Below are 21,539 nucleotides of genomic sequence, written 5' to 3' on the forward strand. Positions count from 1 at the left end.
CCAAATCACCCCCCTTTTCCCATTTTATAAATATAAATTAACAAATAAACATACATATTTGGTATCGCCACACACGTAATTGCCAGAACTATTAAATTATCACATTCCTGATCTCGCACGGTAAACGGCGTAAGCGCAAAAAAATTCCAAAGTGCAAAATTGCACATTTTTGGTCGCATCAAATCCAGAAAAAATGTAATAAAATGTGATCAAAAAGTCGTATATGCGCAATCAAGGTACCGATAGAAAGAACACATCATGGTGCAAAAAATGACACCTCACACAGCCCCATAGACCAAAGGATAAAAGCATTATAAGTCTGGGAATAGAGCGATTTTAAGGAACATACACTCACCGGCCACTTTATTAGGTACACCATGCTAGTAACGGGTTGGACCCCCTTTTGCCTTCAGAACTGCCTCAATTCTTCGTGGCATAGATACAACAAGGTGCTGGAAGCATTCCTCAGAGATTTTGGTCCATATTGACATGATGGCATCACACAGTTGTCGCAGATTTATCGGCTGCACATCCATGATGCGAATCTCCCGTTCCACCACATCCCAAAGATGCTCTATTGGATTGAGATCTGGTGACTGGAGGCCATTTGAGTACAGTGAACTCATTGTCATGTTCAAGAAACCAGTCTGAGATGATTCTAGCTTTATGACATGGCGCATTATCCTGCTGAAAGTAGCCATCAGATGTTGGGTACATTGTGGTCATAAAGGGATGGACATGGTCAGCAACAATACTCAGGTAGGCTGTGGCGTTGCAACGATGCTCAATTGGTACCAAGGGGCCCAAAGAGTACCAAGAAAATATTCCCCACACCATGACACCACCACCACCAGCCTGAAACGTTGATACAAGGCAGGATGGATCCATGCTTTCATGTTGTTGACGCCAAATTCTGACCCTACCATCCGAATGTCGCAGCAGTAATCGAGACTCATCAGACCAGGCAACGTTTTTCCAATCTTCTACTGTCCAATTTCGATGAACTTGTGCAAATTTTAGGCTCCGTTTCCTGTTCTTAGCTGAAAGGAGTGGCACCCGGTGTGGTCTTCTGCTGCTGTAGCCCATCTGCCTCAAAGTTCGACGTACTGTGCGTTCAGAGATGCTCTTCTGCCTACCTTGGTTGTAATGGTTGGCTATTTGAGTCACTGTTGCCTTTCTATCAGCTCGAACCAGTCTGCCCATTCTCCTCTGACCTCAACAAGGCATTTCCGCCCACAGAACTGCCGCTCACTGGATGTTTTTTCTTTTTCGGACCATTATCTGTAAACCCTAGAGATGGTTGTGCGTGAAAATCCCAGTAGATCAGCAGTTTCTGAAATACTCAGACCAGCCCTTCTGGCACCAACAACCATGCCACGTTCAAAGGCACTCAAATCACCTTTCTTCCCCATACTGATGCTCGGTTTGAACTGCAGGAGATTGTCTTGACCATGTCTACATGCCTAAATGCACTGAGTTGCCGCCATGTGATTGGCTGATTAGAAATTAAGTGGTAACGTGCAGTTGGACAGGTGTACCTAATAAAGTGGCCGGTGAGTGTATATTTGTTAACAATGGTTTGAATTTTTTAAAAGCCATCAGATAAAAGAAAAGTTATACATGTTATATATTGTTGTAATCGGAACAAAACTCCCCTAAATCAAAACAAATTCTTTTTTTTTTTTTTTCAATTTGAAAGCGCAAATGATTTTTTTTCCGGTTTTGCTGCATATTTTATGAAAAAATAATGCCTGCCATTGCAAAGTACAATTGGTTTCACAAAAAAATAAGCGCTCATATAAGTCTCTAGGTGAAAAAATGCAAGCGCTATGGACTTTTAAACATAAAATGGAAAAAGCAAATGCACAAAAACGAAAATTGGCTTTGACCTTAAGAGGTTAATATCCGATGTTCACTAGTCATATTTTTATTGTTCTTTCACATGTTTTAGTCCAGTGAAGTTCTAGTTTGGAGTCATAGTAGACACGTAGTACACTGGTCCCGCAACTTACAATGGCCTCAAGATACAATATTTTCAAGATACAATGGTAAAACTTTTTGGACCATAGTAACTTGAGACCAGACTCAACATACAATGCTACAGACAGTCCAGATCTGCGGCACATGTAAATAACTGAGTGATCAACCAATGAAACTGGCCATTTTACTGGTAAAACCAGTAAAACCAAGTATTCCTGAAATGCATGCACTGGCTGGCTGGCTAGTAGTGATTCTCTAGAGCAGTGCTTCTCAAACTGAGGCGGGCCTCACCAGTGAGGCGACCCCTAGTTACTGGTGAAGCCCAACTGAGGAGCCAGTTTTCACAAAGTAACTATGATCTGCACAGTCCTTTTGCTTTTTGCAGAAAGCTCCATTTTAGCAACATTATTAATTTATTTTGTACTTAATTTATTAGTATATAGAGCTTGGGAGATAGGTAAAAGGTAGCCCTAGAATTATTTTCATCTTTTAAATGAACTTTTACCACAGATAATAAGGCCCAGGCACTCTCTTGGTCAGTCTGGTGTGGCCCAGGCATTGCCTTGGTCTGTTGGGTGAGGCTGCAGCAGAAAAAGTTTGAGAAGCGCTGCTCTAGAGTATTGTGTGATACTAAATGTCCTGTACTGCTCTTTACCTGTGCAAGCTTGATCTGCTCCTTTGTGCACCAGGTGAGGGTGGCTTCATTATATTTTTCTGAGACCCTGTATGATCTGTACACGACTCTGAAAATGCTCTCATCTTCTACTTAGAAAGTAATTTACAGTCTCCAGTCACTCTGGCTGCGATATGTAAGGACTTGCTTTATCCCTATTAGTTAGCTGCTCAACAGACAATATTTTCAACATACCATAGTCGTCCTGGAACCAATAAATAATGTATGTTGAGGACCCACTGTATTTATTAGGAAACTGTATCACAAGCAATTCTGCAAATAATTTGGCTTGAAAGATTTCTGTAACAAATGACTGACTATGGAGAAAAAAAACTCGCTAGGGCTAATTTCTTGTGCTTTAGGGGGTTTTGAAAGTAAAGGGAAAACACATTACAAAGATCTCACATATTTTTAGCAAGAATGTCCCCTGTTAAAACTACTGTGTCAATAAAGGCATTATCAATGCGAACCAATTGCAGTAAAAATGTATGGTGCTTTGCAATGCACCCCCCCCCCCTCCCAAACCGCTTTAACATAATTTAACAATTATATGACTTGTCTTAATTCCTATCGTTGTTAAAGAAAAAAAATGCTTTAACTTTTTAAGGACAAAGCCAATTTTCTTTTTTGCTCTCTTTTTCTCCTCCTTGTGTTTAAATAACCATAATGCTTAGATTATTTCAGCTACAGACCTATATAAGGACTTCTAAGTGTACTTTGCATTAACCAACTTCTTTTTTCCATAACTAAAAAGAAAAGAGGCAAAAAACGGCACAGGCGCCTCGTGTGATACCAGAGGGATTAGGTTGATAAAGAAAGAGCGGTAGCGTGCTCACCTTTTAGCCACTTGGGCTAGTAGCATATCACCCTAAACAGGGTATGGATCTTGGGTGAATCCTTCACAACTCGACTATGGTTCGGCTGATGAATCCTGGACTGCAAATGCTGGTAGTACCTCCAAGACGGGATACTCCTCACAGAGAGCCCGTAAAGTGAACACAGTGAAAATAAAAAAAGAAAAAAAGGAGGTAAAAGCAAAACCAGCGCTGTCTCTGGAGTATCTTGGATCAATTATAAGTAGAACAGTAACAATTTATTGCACAACTCTGTGCAATAAATTGTTACTGTTCTACTTATAATTGATCCAAGATACTGGCTTTACTCCAGAGACAGCGCTGGTTTTGCTTTTACCTCCTTTTTTTCTTTTCACTTTTTTCCATAAAATATGCTGCACGACCAGAAAAAAATTGTTTGCGCAGTGAAATTGAAAAAAAGGGCATTTAGTTTTATTTGTTGAAAGTTGAAATTGCTCTATTCCCATATTTATAACACTTTTATTTTTTGGTCTATGGGGCTGTGTGAGGTGTAATTTTTTGCGCCATGATCTGTACTTTCTATTAGTACTTTGATTGCATATATGGGACTTTTTGATTGCTTTTTATTACACTTTTTCTGGATTTGAAGTGACCAAAAATAATCAATTTTGCATTTTGGCGGGTTTTTACGCTTACACCGTTTATCGTACGAGATCAGGAATGTGATAATTTAATAGTTTGGCTGATTATGCACACGGCGATACCAAATATGTATGCATGCATGTATGTATGCATGCATGCATGCATGCATGCATGTATGTATGTATGTATGTATGTATGTTTATTTAATTTTATTTATAAAATATGAAAAGGGGGAGGACTCTTATTATTACTGCAGTGATCGCTCATAGAGATCACTGCAGTGTACTTACAATAAACTGATCAATGAGATCAGTGTTAGATTGCTTAGGGCTGCTGCAGCCAGAAGCAATCTATTGCCGAGCCAGGATCAGCGTCATATAGACGCTGAGGCCCAGCCGGGTAAGCAGAAGAGTTCGCCACTCCGCGATTGCATTGCGGAGGGCGATCTCCCCCACTAAACACCAGGGAAAGCGCTGCAACGCTATTTAGATGCAGCTGTCAGCTTTGACAGCTGCATCTAATTAGCCAGCCACCGCGTGCAGTCCCTGGATGTACAAAACAGCCGGGTGCCACGCGCTGCAGAGAGGGACGGCGGTGGGAGCCCTCTCTGCTTCCCCCTAACGGCGGCATGACGAGTATACTCTGTATGTGTTGTTAAGTGGTTATATAAAGAGGAACATACAACTAAGTTATTCCTCTACAAAAAAAAAAAGTTAGATTTACATGAGGAAAAGTATAATAAAGCAACTTATTTTACCTTTTCCACCTTGACTTAGAGCTCCAGTGTCTCTTCCGCATTGTCCCTTGTTATTTACGCCAAATGTCCATACTTCACCCTTCTTAGTCAGAACACATGTATGTGCTTTCCCCATAGCCACCTGAGTAACAAAGTGCCCTTTCAGGTCGGTAACCAAATCTGTAAAATAAAGGCAACTCCCTTACAACTTGGATTTTTGCTTTGAAATATAAATTAATAATGATTACAGATGAGCAAACCTTGAGCGCGCTTTGGTTTGTCTGGACCCAAGCCTGTGGAATTTGATTACCAGTGGGCTGAAGAAGTTGGATACAGAACTAAGGCTGCCTGGAAAACGACAACAGCCATAGGAGGAGATGTTCACCCATGGCAGAACGGCTGCTGTCTGAGATGTTTAACCCAGCTGGTACTGCAGTACAAGCCGGGTTCACAACATTTATTTTTTTTAATTGCAATGTGGGCACATTCTGGTGTGCCCACACTCTAATTGGCCAGAGCAGAGGATATAAACCATGGCCGGAGCTGTACTTTACATTGTCTGAACAGTCTATTTCTGTGCGGCATCATAGAATCCCGGCTGAAGACAAAAACTAAAATGCTAATTATTTAAAAATCAAATGACGATTTATTTAATTTATTTATTCTGTCCCTAGCAGTTGAGATGTATGTATGTAGGTTGTATCTATGATAAACATTACAGACCTCTCCATTCTTTTTAGGGGGAATAGGCAAGGACATTCAAGCGGTAGCCGCAATTAATTTTACTTGTATTCTGCTTGAAATTCCACCCGTAAAATATGTGAGCAATGTCCCATTGTGTTAAAGAGGATTTACGCTCTGTTGCTCACACTGAGAAATTTACACACGGAATCTTAAAGCGTAACTGTCTTTTTTTTTATTGCAAAAATCTGTAGTATAAGCCATTTTAAGAAACTCTGTAATAGGTTTTATCAGCCAAAAAAGACTCCTTCTGTACTCAAGAAGCAATCTCCCAGCCTTTCCCCCTGACTTCTTATCTGTGCATTATCAGGCAAACACGTCTTCATTACAGAGAAGCCAGTGAAGACGGGCTCTGCTCTCTCCATTCTATCCTTATGGAGGGGGGAGGGGCCAAGGGAGAGTGAGCAGGGAGAGGTGACATGAAGGTCAGCTGTTTGTAGACTCTCTGGGCACCTAAAACGCAGGATTCTGGGGTCAGAAAGGTCAGTGCTCATCTATGAACTTACTGAGAGAAGATTGCAGGGTGTTGTGCTTTGCAAGACTGCTCCGTGCTCAGTCACTCCTAACAGCCCCTCCCCTCTCCATAGCCACATAATGGAGACAGAAATCCTGCTTCTTCTGAAGTGAGGGGGGAGGCTGGGAGATTGCTTTTTCAGTCCAGAAGGAAACTCTTTTGGTTTATAAAACCTATTACAGAGTTTCTTAAAATCGCTTGTACTATTGATATTTAATGTTTTAAAAAAAATGACCCTGAAATGACAGTTATGCTTTAAGCCGCAGTTTCAACCCAAACAAACCCAAGGTGGGAAAACTAGTAAAATCAGAAGTGTATCAAATCCTATTTTCCCCACTTATTTGTGGCTACACTGGAGGTCCAGTTCATCAAATGTGTAAGCTGGAAGCCATAAGGTATGTTGGGCCAGGTTTCACCATTAGTACACAATGTTATGTCATATTTGCAGTGACATTGGCTTACATTTAACACTTGTTTTTGTAAGAGAACTCTTATGCAACATTGGGTAATATTGCTGTCTAGAACGTTGGTTATGCCAGTCTAAGTATCTCACACTGACACAAAGGAATAGAGGCTTATGAGCCAGAGGCAACACGTCAGGCTACAAAGCACTGGCAAGCTGCAGCCATCAGGTTCCACCACTGAATTAGGCAAGGGCTATACGGAACCAAAACATTTGTGGGTGTTGCAGTCACCAAACTTTCTTACAGTTGCATTATAGCCATAACAAAGGTAAGGTCAATGCTGGCAAAGTCATTTGCAAATGGCTACATGTTGCTCTTGTTTTTTATTTCTCTTTTATGCACGAAACATCATTGAAAAAAACAGGTCATCAGTAGAGATGAGCGAACCTTGAGCATGCTCAAGTCCATCTGAACCTGAACTTTCGGCATTTGATTAGCGGTGGCTGCTGAACTTGGATAAAGCCCTAAGGCTATGTGGAAATCATGGATCTAGTCATTGGCTGTATCCATGTTTTCCAGACAACCTTAAGAGCTTTATCCAAGTTCAGCAGCCCCCGCTAATCAAATGCCGAACGTTCGGGTTCGGATTGACTCAAACCCGGTTCGCTCATCTCTATTCATCAGTAAATAAAAAGGTGAAACAAAGTACAAGAGGCAGTTCATTACTCTGAATGTAAACAGCAAGCAGGTTAGGGAATTATGAAATGTGAAGGAAAACACAGCTACACTCCAAGACAATCACAATGCATTTTTTTCACTCACTTGAGCTGTCAGAATAAATGGCATCTTTTCCAAACATGTACAGTTCACCATCCTTTGTAATGACAGAACTGCTCCCATTATTGCACGCTGTGGTAAGAACAAACTTCCCTTCTATTTTGATCATCTTTTTTGGCTTGTATGGTTTTGACTGTCTTCTGCTCTTTGCTGTAAATTGTAAAGGTTAGCAAAAACATGTTTTAGTATTTAATGATTGTTACAATATTTCCATGTGCAAGTGGTGGCTCGGCCACACTAGCGTTTTAACATGAAACTGACAGATCCGATCACTTTTTGTAAACGCATAGCCAAAGACGGATTTGCTAACGGATGTCAACGGATGCAAACTGTAGCCAAAAATGGTAGTGTATCCATTTTAGTAAAATTAGTGGAAGCTTGCCATACGTTTGCTTCCATTGTCATCTGTTTGTAATTCCGTTCGTGTCCATTTTTCACAGTTTATTTTTCCCAGATCCTCCCCTTCCTTCCCAGAAGAACTTCCTGTCCTCTTTCCCCTTCTGCGCATGCTCCAACTAGAAAACAGAATGGGGCGGAAACTTGAACGGACGCAAACGGATTAACCTTCCGTTTCGATCCGTAGCCATTGACTATCATTATAAAAAAACTTTTTTTTAAAAAGGATTGCAACGATACGTTTAAGTTCCGTTTTTGAAAACGAAAAAAAAATAAAAATACTGCAAACACAATTATTCGTCCGTTCAGAAAAGCACTATTTGGTCAAACGGAGCACAATAAAATGTCATTGAAACTTATGGGGATTATAATGGATCCGACAATTTCCGTTTCGCTTTCTCTAACATGGAAAAGGATGACGGAATGGTGCCGGAAGGACGAACGCTAATGTAAACGTAGCCTTAAAGATACTGACTTGATTCTCCATCTTCTCCTTTACTCGCTGTTCCTGTGAAAAAAACACTACCATCGTCGGCAGTGAGTAAGGCATGGGATCCATCATGACCAACGGAGAACTGGATAATCTTTGGAGATTTTGTTATGGGTAGCTCCACCCATTTTCCAGAAGAGGGGCCACCTTGCTTGATTCCAAGGCTCTGATATTTACCAGTGTAATAAACCTAAAATACATTTAATAAAAAAAATATATATTATAGTCACAAGCTCCTGAAAATCAAGTGCTCAGTAATCCTAAAAGGCCACTGCATATAATAGTGTTAAAACCCAGGGGTTGCTAGGTGGATTTTGCAAGAGAAGTTTATGTACTGATACGGTACTTGTCCTGGGGCTCGAGTGGTGTATCCCCTACCTGGATCCATTCCCCCCTTCTTTTTTTATCCCTCCCCCTGCTGCACGCTGTCACACATAATTACTATTGATGATCGATGTCCCGCAATGCGGCTTCAGTAAGGTCCTGTGGCGCTGTTCAAATCCTGTGGTGTTCATCACAGCTCTTCTGACACCTCCTCTTTCTCCAGGGCACTTGAAGGCCGTAAGTCGTGGTCTACATTGCATCTCTATGAGAGTGCTCCCTAGCTGCAGGCCAGTCTGTAAAGCTGCCACGTGGGCACCAGCAGGATTTGAACAGCACCATGGGACCGGACTGAAGCTGTGCCGTGGGACACCGATCAACATTAGTAAGTATATGTGCCAGCATGCAGTGGGGGGGGAGGGATTTAAAAAAGGGAGAAAAAAAGGGGGGGGGGGGGGGCGGGGGAATCCTTCTTTAAATAGGAACTTTTACTGTAAGGTTTTCTTCAAGAGTCACTGTCCTTTAAAAAAAATTTTTTTGCAGAAATCAGTAGTACAAGCGATTTTAACCTTTGTCAGGCTGCATAATTTTACAACCTTAACAGGCTGCAGAGGTACAATTGTACCTTCATATAAATCCACTGTGGGAAGACTTTCTCCTTTACTTGGTTTCAGAAACTAAAGTTCATTCAGCTACAAATGAGCTGTTCTTCCCAGATACAATCATGATTTTGTTCATGTGCATATTTTACCCAGTATATACCAGTATGAATTTAACCAGTATATACCTTCAAAACCAGCTAAATATGGCATAAAGATTTTCTGGGCTTGTGACTCGTCAAACGCCTACCCATTACAAGATCAGCTCTACACTGGGAAACCAACTGATGGTCCTCGACAAGTAAACATTGGTGAACAAACAGTATTGGACCTAGTGAGCTCATATAAAGGCTCTGGAAGAAATGTCACTACCGATAACTTCTTTACAACTATGGAACTAGCTAAGCTATTGAACTCCTAGAACATGACACTACTTGGTACAGTGAGAAAGTTTCCTACCTAGCAACATGCAGCCTGTCAAAGAAATGCCTGTAAATGCAACAAATTTTGCCTACAATCATGATGCAACAGTCTGTTCATATGTACTAAAGAAAAACAAATCAGTTATGCTTCTATCATCTATACACATGACGGGAGAAGTTGAAGAGACACTAGCAGCCAAGCCAGAGATAATAAAATACTACAACAAAACAAAAGGCGGAGTTGATGTTATGGATAAAATGTTGGGCGAGTACGCTGTGAAACGACGAACATTACGTTGGCCTCTGGCATTTTTCTACAATATGATTAACGTCACTGGGTTAGCATCCTACATAGTCTACAGAGAACACAATCAAACTCCAGCACAAAGGATCAACGAAGAAAGTTCCTGAAAGATCTCACAAATCAGCTGTGTATGCCTGCAATTGAAGATCATAGTACAAAACGAATGATGACGAGAAACCATTTTCTTCGAGGTGCAGTAGAAATAATGCTTGGACGATGCATTGTGGTAGCATCGCAAGCAGCAGCTGACCCTCAAATACCTCATGGTAGTCGTGGACCCTCCCCTGTTGTTGGTAGTTGCTACGTCTGCCAAGACTTGAGGCTAAAACAACATAAGACTAGAAAGTCTTGTGTGAAACCCATTTGCGATGAACACTCGGTAGCAAAGACAACATGCATTACTTGCGAAGAAAATCAGTAAAAAAAAGTTTTACATTTTCTTTTATAATGTAAATGAACAGGTTTTTTTTACTTGTTTATAATAAAATTGCATTATCATTAAAAAAAAAATATTCTTTTTTCCTTGCATTATCTTCATTCAAAATATATATGAGGGTACATTTGTACCTATGCAGCTTGTTATGGATGCAAAAATATCTCGACCCCTTATCTCGGAAGGGGGTGGAGATATTTTATTGAAATTTTCGCAAAGATGTCCCGAAATTTCAGCCCTCTACGCCTTTTTGAAAAAAAGTTATTGTAATTTTAAAACGGAATAGGTACAATTGTACCTAGTCAGCCGGACAAAGTTTAAGAAACTCTGTAATTGGGTTTTCTATGGAGAGGGGAGGGGTGGAGGGAGATGAAGCACCAAAACAGGACAACAAAGTTAATTTACAGCTACATCACAGGGCTATCTCCTCAGTCAGCACTGAACTCTTGACCCCTGAATACTGGCTTTCACACAGCTCCCACTGTGTAATCCTTTGTTCTCCACTGGCGACTAATCTCCCTCCTCACGTCGCCATAGGTTAGTCAGGGCTCAACTGATGTAAAAGAGTCAAGATTTCCTGATAATGGGCAGTAAATATGAGAGGGGGGGGGGACTGGGGAAAGGCTTTTTGAATGCAGATAATGGCATATTTGCCTAATAAACCAAATTAAAAGTTTCTTAAAAATCGCCTGGACTATTTTTATTTAGATTTTTTTTTTGCAGGAATCAAAACACGACAGTGACAGTTATTTCAATAATGGTGCAAGACACGTATTGTAAGTTTAGTGACAGACCTCATGTAATACTTTATATTTCTAACAGGTATACTGAGTTTTGAACAGTCTCTGTAAAATCACTGCTGTGGTAGGTAAACTTCAGATTCTTGAATAGACTTGGGGGGGGGGGGGGGGGGGGGGGGGGGGGGGGGGGGGGGGGGGGGGGGGGGGGGGGGGGGGGGGAAGCACAGTGGGCTATCTTAAAGCAACTCTGTGACCACAATCTGACCCCCCTAAACTGCTTGTACCTTCAGATAGCTGCTTTTAATCCAAGATCTGTCCTGGGGTCCGTTCGGCAGGTGATGCAGTTATTGTTCTAAAAAAAACAACTTTTAACCTGGCAGCCCTGTGCCCAACGGCCGTAGCCTAGATCGTGTATGCATTAGGCTGGCACAACTTCTCCATCCCTCCTCCCCGCCCTCCTCATCATTAGGAATGCCCAGGCAGATTGTCTCCTATTCATCACCTGTGTCAGCACGGCACATGAGCTGCATCATTAAGGCCCCTGTGCAATGTTTAGACAGGAGAAAGTGTTCTAGAGCAGTGGTGTCAAACTTAAATACACAGTGGGCCAAAATTAAAAAATTGGACAAAGTCGCGGGCCAACCATGATAATTATTGAAGTGCGAATGCCGCGGTGTCAGAGCATCGTGCGTTGTTTCTGGCACTGTCAGTGGTGTACGTCTCCCAGACCCGTGCCCTATTATAAATGACATGATTAAACCCCAACCCATGTAATAGCCAATCCACCCAAAACTGCCCCACATATTAGCCAGCCCTTCCAATAGTGCCCAAACAGTAGCCAGCTCCCCAAGTGTCCCATATAGTAGCCAGCCCTCTCCAATAGTCTCATATAGTAACCAGCCCTCCCCAATAGCCTCATATAGTAACCAGTCCTCCCCAATAGTCTCATATAGTAGCCAGCCCTCCCCAATAGTCTTTTATAGTAGCCAGCCCTCCCCTACAGTCTGTTATATAATGGCCAGCCCTCCCCTACAGTCTCTTATATAATGGCCAGCCCTCCCCATCGTCTCTTATATAGTAGCCAGCCCTCCCCCATAGTCTCATATAGTAGCCAGCCCACCCCTATGGTCTCTTATATAGTAGTCAGCCCTCCCCCATAGCCTCTTATATAGTAGCCAGCCCTCCCCAGTAGTCCCATATATTAGCCAGCCCTCCCCCATACTTTCTTGTATAGTAGCCAGCTCTCCCCCATAGTCTCATATAGTAGGCAGCCCTCCCTAACAATCTTATATAGTAGCCAGAACTCCCCAATTGTCTCATGTAGTAGCCAGTCCTCCCTCATAGTTTCTTATATAGTAGCCATGGCGGCCAGATGTAATTAAAACTCTGAATTGCCTGGTGGGCAAAAAATAATGGCCCAACGGGCCAGATTTGGCCTGCGGGCCAGAGTTTGACATGACTGTTTTAGGGGCATTACTAATGATGAAGAGCCTGGGGAGGAGAGACAGAGGGGTGGTGCAAAGTAATGGCACAGATATTCTAGGCCACGGCCGTTGGGCACAGGGCTGCAAGTTTAAAAGTTTTTTTAGGACGATAACTGCATCACCTACCAAATGGACCCCAGGACAGATCTTGGGTTAAAAGCAGCTATCCGAAGGTACAAGTGGTTTGGGGTGGGCAGATTGTGGGTACAGAGTCTCTTTAAGGAGGGGCCTATCCAGACACTTTGTACTCAGCTGTAGGGAGCTCTAACTACCTTGAGTCAGTGGCGATAAACTTCAACAGTATGTCTATACACAGCTATGAAGTTCCACCTATTGCTGGTTGAGTGACATGAATCCAAGCAACGGTCCCCACCTTGTAAGTAAAGCTAGCAATTGGGGCAGCTCCTTCAGTGAGAACACACACTCTTACAGACTAAACTAGACTCTACACTCCGGACTATTCCCCTTTACTACATAAGGGCACATAAGGAGCTAACAGGCACAGGAGGACTGGATCTGAACTGTGACTGGTTTGTGAAATAGAGGAGGGATAGCTGTGAGTTACCATGGACAGAGACTGGTCTAAGTCAGCTTTCAGTTAGTGGCATGATCATCATACAATACATGAAATCATTCACATATATAGTTAACCCTTAGTAAACTTTCCTTTAACTGTGCCTTGCAACAGTATAAAATAGAGACATCTAAAAGGTGGGAGTGCATTAAGACACCTTCAACCCAGAACACACTGCTATATTTATCCTTCAGTGCACACTATCCTACATACATGTGCTCTAAAACACTAAAATAGAAGCAATGGGGCAGGTTTATTTAAACTATCTAGAAGAAAAAAGGAAAATAAAACATCTGTTCTGTCCAAAGCAACCAACCACAGCACATTACGAAATTAAAAGAGCTCTGAATACTTGCAACTGACAGTTTTTCATTAAGGGTACGTTCACACTTACCGTATCCGCAGAGCATTTTCTGCTGCGGATCCGCAGCAGATTTCATTTAAATAACTGAACACAGCATCAAATCTGCACCATCAGATCTGCTGCGGATCTTGTAGGTGTGAACGCACCCTTAGACAGTTTTCATAAATAAGCAGTGTCAAGTGGACCTGTCAAACTGCTCTGGTTTGGGGAACGTTGCCGAACCTGAACAGTTTGACAGGCCCGTTCAACACAATAAATGAGATTCATATTTTTTTGGAAACACTGGTGTGGTGTGAAAAAGAGAAACCATTCAATAGGGATATCATTAGAGAAACCATTTAATTAGGGATATCATTCAATTCTTAGAGCTTTTGGGGCGACTGAAGATACCATAGATGTAAGCCCCACAACTAATTTAGTGTGGAAGAAAAAATTTTAAAACCCTTTCAGAGACAACTTTAAGTGTGTTTTCTTGCAGAAATCAAAAGTACAGGTGATTTTAAGAAACTTTGTAATTAGGTTTATTAGCCGAAAAATGCATTTTCATCATGAAAAAGCAGCTTGAAGCTCTCCTCCGTCTTCATTGTTCTCCTATGGAGAGAGCTGAATAAAAGACCAAAACAGGACAACAAAGTTAATCTACAAATACATCAGTCTTTATCTCCTCTGACAGTCACCACTGACCTCTCTGAGCTCTGATTACAGCGTTCACCCAGCTCTGTGCCTGTAATCCTCTGTTATCTGCTGTCGGCTAACTCTCTCCTTCCTCCTCCTCTCTCCCTAGAAAAGACTGGGTACGTCTGATGCAACAAGTCACAATTTCCTGATTTTTTGCAGTGGATGGAAAAGAGGACTGGGAAAAGGCTTTTAAATGCAGATAATGGCATATTTGGCTAATAAACCCAATTACAAAATTTCTTAAAATCGCCTGGACTATTTATTTTTATTTTTTTGCAGAAATCAAAACGACAGCAACTCTTTAAAAATAAAACAAAATAGTAAAACACTAATCTACCTTTCCATTTGAAGTTTTCATTAGTGCAAACTCTCTTCCTGCTCCAAGAACCGCCAATTCTTCATCAAAACCAGTACCTAGTGACACAGATATTAAAATTAAAGTGCATTGATAAATTATGTATTTAAAATATACAGAAAGCAATCTCTACTCCAAATCAAAATAAAAAGGCAGTTATTGTTTCCCTTCAGCTCTATTAGCATGTCCTATGTCAGTTCACTGCAAAGTATAAGCTCTCACAGTGCAGTCAGTAAGGGCCTTTTTGTTCTAATGGACGATTGCAGTGGTCCCAGCCACTAGACCCCCTGCAATCTGCTAGCAACTAGGGAATCTGCTTCATGAAAACGTTATCTCACACTTTAATCACAAACATTACATTAAAATGGCAACACATCCATCTGAAATTCAATGGAGCCTTACTTATGATGTGCAAGTCTTTCTCCAAATCAAATAATGAAATGCCACAAGCGTGCAAACACTTCCGAGCCAGTTTAAGTTGCAGTTCTTGCTGTAACGCAGGCTCTGTGCTGGTTGCAAATATTCTAACTACAAACCCATCCTAGAAGAAGGTGAAAAAAAATGTTAAGAAACTGTTTCACATTTAAGTATAACTGAGTGGTATAATTTAGAGAATTATTTTGGATATGTTGCTCCCTAGTACAATTCCAGTCAGTTTGTATATATTATGAACAACTGAGTTTTATACTATTTTATATACTAAAACAGATGCTAAAAGTCACAAAAAAGACACAAAAGGATAGCTTAGATCTAGACATAACTAGTAAAAAGCTGATTACAGACCTATAAAAAGAACATTTAAGAGTACTTGTGGTTAAATGTAATCCTTAATGGGCATAACCAACAGACGTACCAATACATGTAAATCATAATACAAAAAAAAAAAAAAACTTTTCCTGCCCGCACACATTTATACAGGATATTGACCTAAACACTACACAAGTATGTGGAAGGTTGAACATTGTGAGATTTAGTTAACCCCTTTGTCAGATTTTAGTGTACACACACACAAAAAAAGAAAGTCACAGCTCCCTCTTTCAGTTGGGGAGAGAGAAGCATTACATGTGCGCATGGTCGGGACATGCATCCCCTTGCTAAATTTATAGATAGATCTTATACAAGCGCTGTGATTAGGTTAATGCAAACTAAACACCACAAGGTTTGATAAAGTCTCAGATAGGAATAACCCTCCTAAGTTTCTTTAAAGGGAATCTCTTTTTTGCAATTCACATTCCAAACTACAGACATTGTAAGATAGCTGTTATGTCAAGGAGAGACATGGTACTTTTCATATATCCAGATGTGCTTTTAAAATGTAGAAAAATGCTTTTTACAGCTTGCGGCACTTTAGAAGAACAAAAAATAAAAAGGCTCCAACTCTTTATACTAGAGAATAAGCATTCTTCTATGTTTTGGAAGCACAGATGGATATATGAAGTCCCAAATGTCTCCTTGACTTAACAGTGTCAGCAGAAAAATAGTTGTGCCACTTGACTATACAGCACACTTTGCTTAGATTAGTGTACTTTACACAAAAATGAACACTAAGTGGTTAGGCTACATGCAAACTACAGAATCCATGTGTAGAACTTCAACCAGATTCCGCCGCACACCCTCGCTTGAAGTTCCACCCGTCCCATAGGCTCCATTCTATGCTCAGGCAGATTCCGCCATCCACTCAAAGAGTTGACATGACAATTCTTTGGGCAGACAGTGAAATCTCCATGAACATAAAATGGAGTCTATGGGACAGACGGAACTTCAAACGAGGGTGTGCGGAGTAATATGCTTGAAGTTCTACGCGTGGAATCCGCGTGGGACGGGTGGAATCCGCTTGAACTTCTACGAGCGGAAAGTATGCACATACCCTTATTCCTAAGATAAGTGCCAATAAATTTTCCCTAACTACAGACTACACTAATATACTTACCGTATTTTCCGGCACATAAGACTGCTTTTTTAACATCAAAAAATCTTCTTAGAAGACGGGGGTTGTCATACGCCAGATATGATCACCCCATACGGTGGGGGAGCTCAAAAATGGCCGCATCCCAACTGTATTGGGTGACCAATATATATATATCTATCCATCTATCCATCAGTTAAAGTGGTCATCCAGCACTACAAAAACATGGCCCCTTTCTTCCTAAGACAGCCCCACTTGTGGCGGGGTTTTGCTGCTCAGTTCCATTGAAGTGAATGGAGCTTAATTGCAAACCGCACCTGAACTGGGGACAATAGTTTTGTTGTCACTGAAAGAAAGTGGCTAGGTTTTTGTAGCACTTGATAACCTCTCTAACTCACCTGGGGCCCGTTCCCTACCTCCGCACGTCTCCAGGCCCATTTCCAGCGCAGGCAGGATCCCCAAAACTCTCCCGAGCAGCCGAGCGTCTCATTGGAGGAGTTCGAGGAGGCTCGGCTGCCAGGTGAGCTTCGGGAGAATGACAGAGGCTCTGGAAGTACCTGAAGCCTCTGTCATTCTTCCGAAGCTCTCCCAGCAGCTGAGCCTCTCCAAGCTCTTCCGATGAGATGCTCGGCTGCTCGGGAGAGCTTTGGGAATCCCCTGCACAGTCAGTGTGCATCACACGGCCTCTGCCGGGAACAGGTCAAGAGACCTGTGGCAGTCGGGAACGGGCCCCAGGTGAGTTGACTTTTTTTTAAATTTAGCTGCAGTTAACCCCTGCCTGACCACAGGGGTATAAGGCAAACCCCTGACAATCTTCTCAAAAGTCAGGGGTAGTTTTATACGCCAAGTTGCCTTCTACGCCGGAAAATACGGTCCTAATATACTTCAACTTTGTATTACAATATCATCAAGATAGGTGTACTACCAATAGGAATACACTGAATTATACTGGCAGTGTTCTAACCTACTAATGTTCGATAAAAGGGTATTTGACTGCATAAGGGATAACTGCTCCACCAATAAGTGACCCCACAAATCGAAGCAGCGATAACCTAGTATCCTTGGAAAAACCATTCCAATTGAAATAAAGACTACATAGAAAAGTTCTCACATCTTTAGAAGCAGCAATCTGGTTGACAAATTCTCCATCCGTAAAGAGAATGTTCTGTCCATCGGCATTACAATCTAAGCAATCAAAGAAAAATAAAGGACATGTTATTGCTAGGGAACTTCTGATTTGGGGTATGTTCACACTGATAAAAGTGGCGGAATTCCGTGGCAGAACATCCACCGCGGAATCCCGCCTGCCTCAGTGTGTCAATGGGATGCCGCGTACCTCCACTCAAAGAACGAGGTGCACAGGTCAACTGTATTTTTTAAATAAACAATGCAGCAGACCCACTATCAAAGAGAAAGGGGAAAACAAAGAAGTTGCCCATGGAGCCAATAATTAAAGGCCATGTACTCATACAGTCTAAACTTTAGGTATGAGGCACAATTCACCTCATCTGCTTTGTTTAGGACCAATTCCCAGATACAGAACAACATCTACCGCCATATAAAATGTACATATCATGAGCTATGTAAATAGGTTGTACACTTAATTTAAAGCTTTTTTCTTTTAATCTACCCAGATTCAGCTTGGCATCACTGCGTCCCATTCTTCCTGGTTTGGCGGGGAAGAAGGGAGGGAGGATAAAATAGGGCACAAATACAAAGTAAGCAATTTTGCTAATAAAGAGCAGTTACGGGGGCATTATAAGGCCAATTCGGCCGATTATCACTCCATGTAATAGAGACAACGATCAGCCGATGAAACCATCATCAGCTGATCGTTTCTTTAGGTCCAGACCTAAAATCATTGGGCGCACATCGCTACATGTAACAGCAATGTGTGGCTGACAACTAATGATAGAATAAACTGTCCATACATTACCTCACAATGCTTTCGGTGCACGGCACGCTACAGCTTCTCTGAGCTGACAGGCGGCTCAGCCAATCAGTGGCCTGGACCGCCACAGCCAGTAACTGGGCTGAGTGGCCTGTGAGCTCAGTGAAGCTGCAGAGTGCCATGCCGGGAAGCAAGCAGAGAGCGGAAGAACACCAAAAGCATGGAGAGGTAATGTATAAACAGCTTAAGACAAGGGCAGCATGGACATCGCTAACAATGTCTGTGCCAGCCTTTGTTAAAACGATAATCTAGCCGTGCAATAAGCTAAATAAAAAAGCGCCGATTTAGCAGACTGGCGCTCATTTACATTTTTGATCGGACTGTCACCGGCCCGTCTAATAGGACCCTAAGACTGGAAATTCCCAAGCTGCTTCTATGTAAAACCCCACCTGTGGCAGCGGTGCTATGCTTGTACAGTGGAATGTCTCTTAATAAATATGGCTTGTATATGGCTGCTTGTGGGGCAGTGTCAGAACTCCACACCACCTAGGAGCTATTATAATTTTTGCCAGCTACTGGAGTAAACTGCAGTAAAAACATGGCACTTTTTTGCCATAAAGCCCACCCCTTTTTCCCCACAAAAGTGTTGTTCTCAGCATAAAGGGCATAAGAGTAAAAAAAAAAAAATGGGCAAATTACAGCTTGTTAAATTCCCTACATTTTTTAAAATTTAGTAACACAAGAAAAAAGTTCATAATGCTGAAAACCGGACACTGGACTGAGAACTGTATTGGCCATTATCCAGCATTAAGAAAATAAAAAATTAAAAAAACTCTGGCGTCTACCTGGCACTGTAACTGTTCCATCCTGTTCCAATGTTTCAGGGTTAATCTTAATGGCTGTCATACTGTGATTGCTCACATCTCTGTAAAGCAAGTAACCCTAAAAAAAAAAAAAAAAAAAAAGAAAAAGAAAAACATTGAACACATGCATGTAAATAATTATTGGTGGTGGTGTAACTATCTTTTTTTTCCAAAAATAAAGTACAAGCAATTTTAAGAAATTCTAATTGGTTTTATTAAGCAAATGTTTCCTTCTGTACCCAAAAGGCAGTTTTGCAGCCCCCCCCCCCTCACTTCTTATCTGACCATTACCAGGAAAAGTTGTTTTCACTACAGAGAAGCAGAGTGAAGATGAAATCTGCTGTGTCTATTATAACCTATTTGGGGGGGGGGGGGGGGGGGGGGGGGGGAGTGAGCAGGAAGAGAACAGAGCCAACCTGCACAGTTTGGGGACTATCTGGGCAAATAAAACACTGGATTCACAGGTCGGACTGATGCTGGTATGGGAATTTGGTGAGAGAAGATTGCAGGATGGTGTTTCCTTTCCATTAAGTCAGTTTGCCAACTGAAACACAAATAATTCTGTATACTATACCTGAGCATAACCCAGCCATGACTTCTCCTTTCTACTTTTGATACGGGAAGTGGAGTTGTAAATGTGGCCCTGTAAAAAAAGAAACACTAATAGGTCTAGACAACTGCAGTATAGAAACTCCAGTGTACAGAGTCTACCTCTCTGTCACATGCATTGTAAATAAACATTCATATGTGTAAGGCTTGTAACATGTTCTATTGAACACAGGTTGAGAAAAAATTCAATGAAAACCAAAATCACTGCCTGAAAAAGATTTAGCCACGAAAAAAAAAAATAAAGCACATAAAAAAAAAAAAAAAAAAAAAATAGGATATGGTTTGGCAGCAAAGTTTTATTGATTTTTCTTTCCTTCTTAAGATATATACCGTAGGTGAAATGCATCAACACTAGACAAACTACTATAAAGTACCTGTTTATTGCAGATTCCTTACAAGAACATGTCACTGGAAAGAGGACATCACGCTCACCAAAAAGTATTAAGTATTTTGTATTTACCCTCACTGTTCCACTGTACCCTGAACCAATTTTATAGAGGCCGTCTTTGCATAAAAGATAGAGAAAGAAGCCATCGCTTTGAAGGAGGCACTGATCATCTTCATCCACAGGAACATCTTTTAAAGACCATTTCTGCATCAAGGCAGCCTTTTTAATTCCATTTGTAAACCAGTCCTGTATCTGGATTTTACCCACTAGAACGGCTTGAACACTCCGTTGTAGAGAGTTTAAAATAATTGGCACCTGGCATAGAAAGACAAAACATGTAAGAGCTTAGCTTTCAAAATATATGGACTTTCTAAATCACAAGTAAAATATGCTTGAAAGTTACTGTACACTATTACTACTTCCAAACAGAGGAAGTTTTACTTCAGATTGTACAAACCAGTTTTTCCCAAACTACTGATGAGAAAAAAAAAAAAAGAGAAGATAGTGGAGCTCTCTATACTGCTACACCTGAGGTCAGAGGTCAACCCAGTACCATGGGTGGAAAAATGCAAGATAACATTGCAAGATTACACAAATGTCTAGAGCTGAATCACGTAAGATCTATGAGTTTAAATCTATACAGCCCAAGGGACTCAATGCAGAGCTAGAAATATTTGGTTTCCTCTAAATCTTCATTTATGCTTCCCCCCCATTTCCCCCTAGAGAGGGGGCATGTCTCCCATGGTGATGGCCAGCGGGCTGTTTAATTACCAGCCTGGCCATGTGCCCTGTGATACATGCCCTCCCTCCCTCTTTAGTTGATATCATATACTATCTATAACACCCAACGTACATTCATTCATATTTCTTTATTTATAGCATTATTTTTATTTCTATTTCATTCTCATTGTATTTTCATTTTATTTTATTTTAATTTTATTTTTACTATTTTTATTTCAATTTTTTATTCTATATTTATTTTTATTTATTATTTTTATTCTTAATTTTATTCTTATTTTTATTTCATTTTTGTTTTTTGTTTTTGTATCTTTATCCCTATTTTTGTAACATCTAACTCACTAGAAAATATATTCCTTATACTATTTTATATATTATATCCTATATTTATATCTCACGATATGTGATTGATCTGAAGTGGCCTTAATGACCATTATATGTATAACCTTTTTATAAGCATTTATATCCTTTATTATGATCTAAGTATTAAGGATAAGCACTTGTACACATTATGCACTTTTGGATACGTTCTTTCTTGCCTACATAACTGTGTAACCCGATAACAGTGATCCCATCCATATCGGACACTCCGCACTTTGGAAATAACTTGAGACTAACCCCCACTCTCTCTCTCGCATAATG

The 21,539-nt window shown here is 41.0% G+C and overlaps 1 protein-coding gene across 13 annotated transcripts in view; it reads right to left on the bottom strand.

Moving 5' to 3' along the window:
- The window catches only part of MYCBP2 (MYC binding protein 2), a 246,511-nt gene that overhangs the window by 164,180 nt on the left and 60,792 nt on the right, over positions 1-21,539 (bottom strand). For all 13 annotated transcript variants that reach the window (XM_069970649.1, XM_069970651.1, XM_069970660.1 and 10 more), the window contains exons 6-14: positions 20,232-20,474; positions 19,737-19,805; positions 19,145-19,241; positions 17,520-17,593; positions 14,905-15,043; positions 14,485-14,561; positions 8,214-8,418; positions 7,328-7,492; positions 4,868-5,026 (exon numbers count right to left, since the gene is read on the bottom strand). In XM_069970649.1, coding sequence (XP_069826750.1) covers positions 4,868-5,026; positions 7,328-7,492; positions 8,214-8,418; positions 14,485-14,561; positions 14,905-15,043; positions 17,520-17,593; positions 19,145-19,241; positions 19,737-19,805; positions 20,232-20,474 — 1,228 coding nt within the window. The remainder of the gene's footprint in view (positions 1-4,867; positions 5,027-7,327; positions 7,493-8,213; positions 8,419-14,484; positions 14,562-14,904; positions 15,044-17,519; positions 17,594-19,144; positions 19,242-19,736; positions 19,806-20,231; positions 20,475-21,539) is intronic.

The sequence above is a fragment of the Dendropsophus ebraccatus genome, chromosome 5 (genome assembly GCF_027789765.1).
Source record: "Dendropsophus ebraccatus isolate aDenEbr1 chromosome 5, aDenEbr1.pat, whole genome shotgun sequence".
Taxonomy (NCBI): Eukaryota; Metazoa; Chordata; class Amphibia; order Anura; family Hylidae; genus Dendropsophus; species Dendropsophus ebraccatus.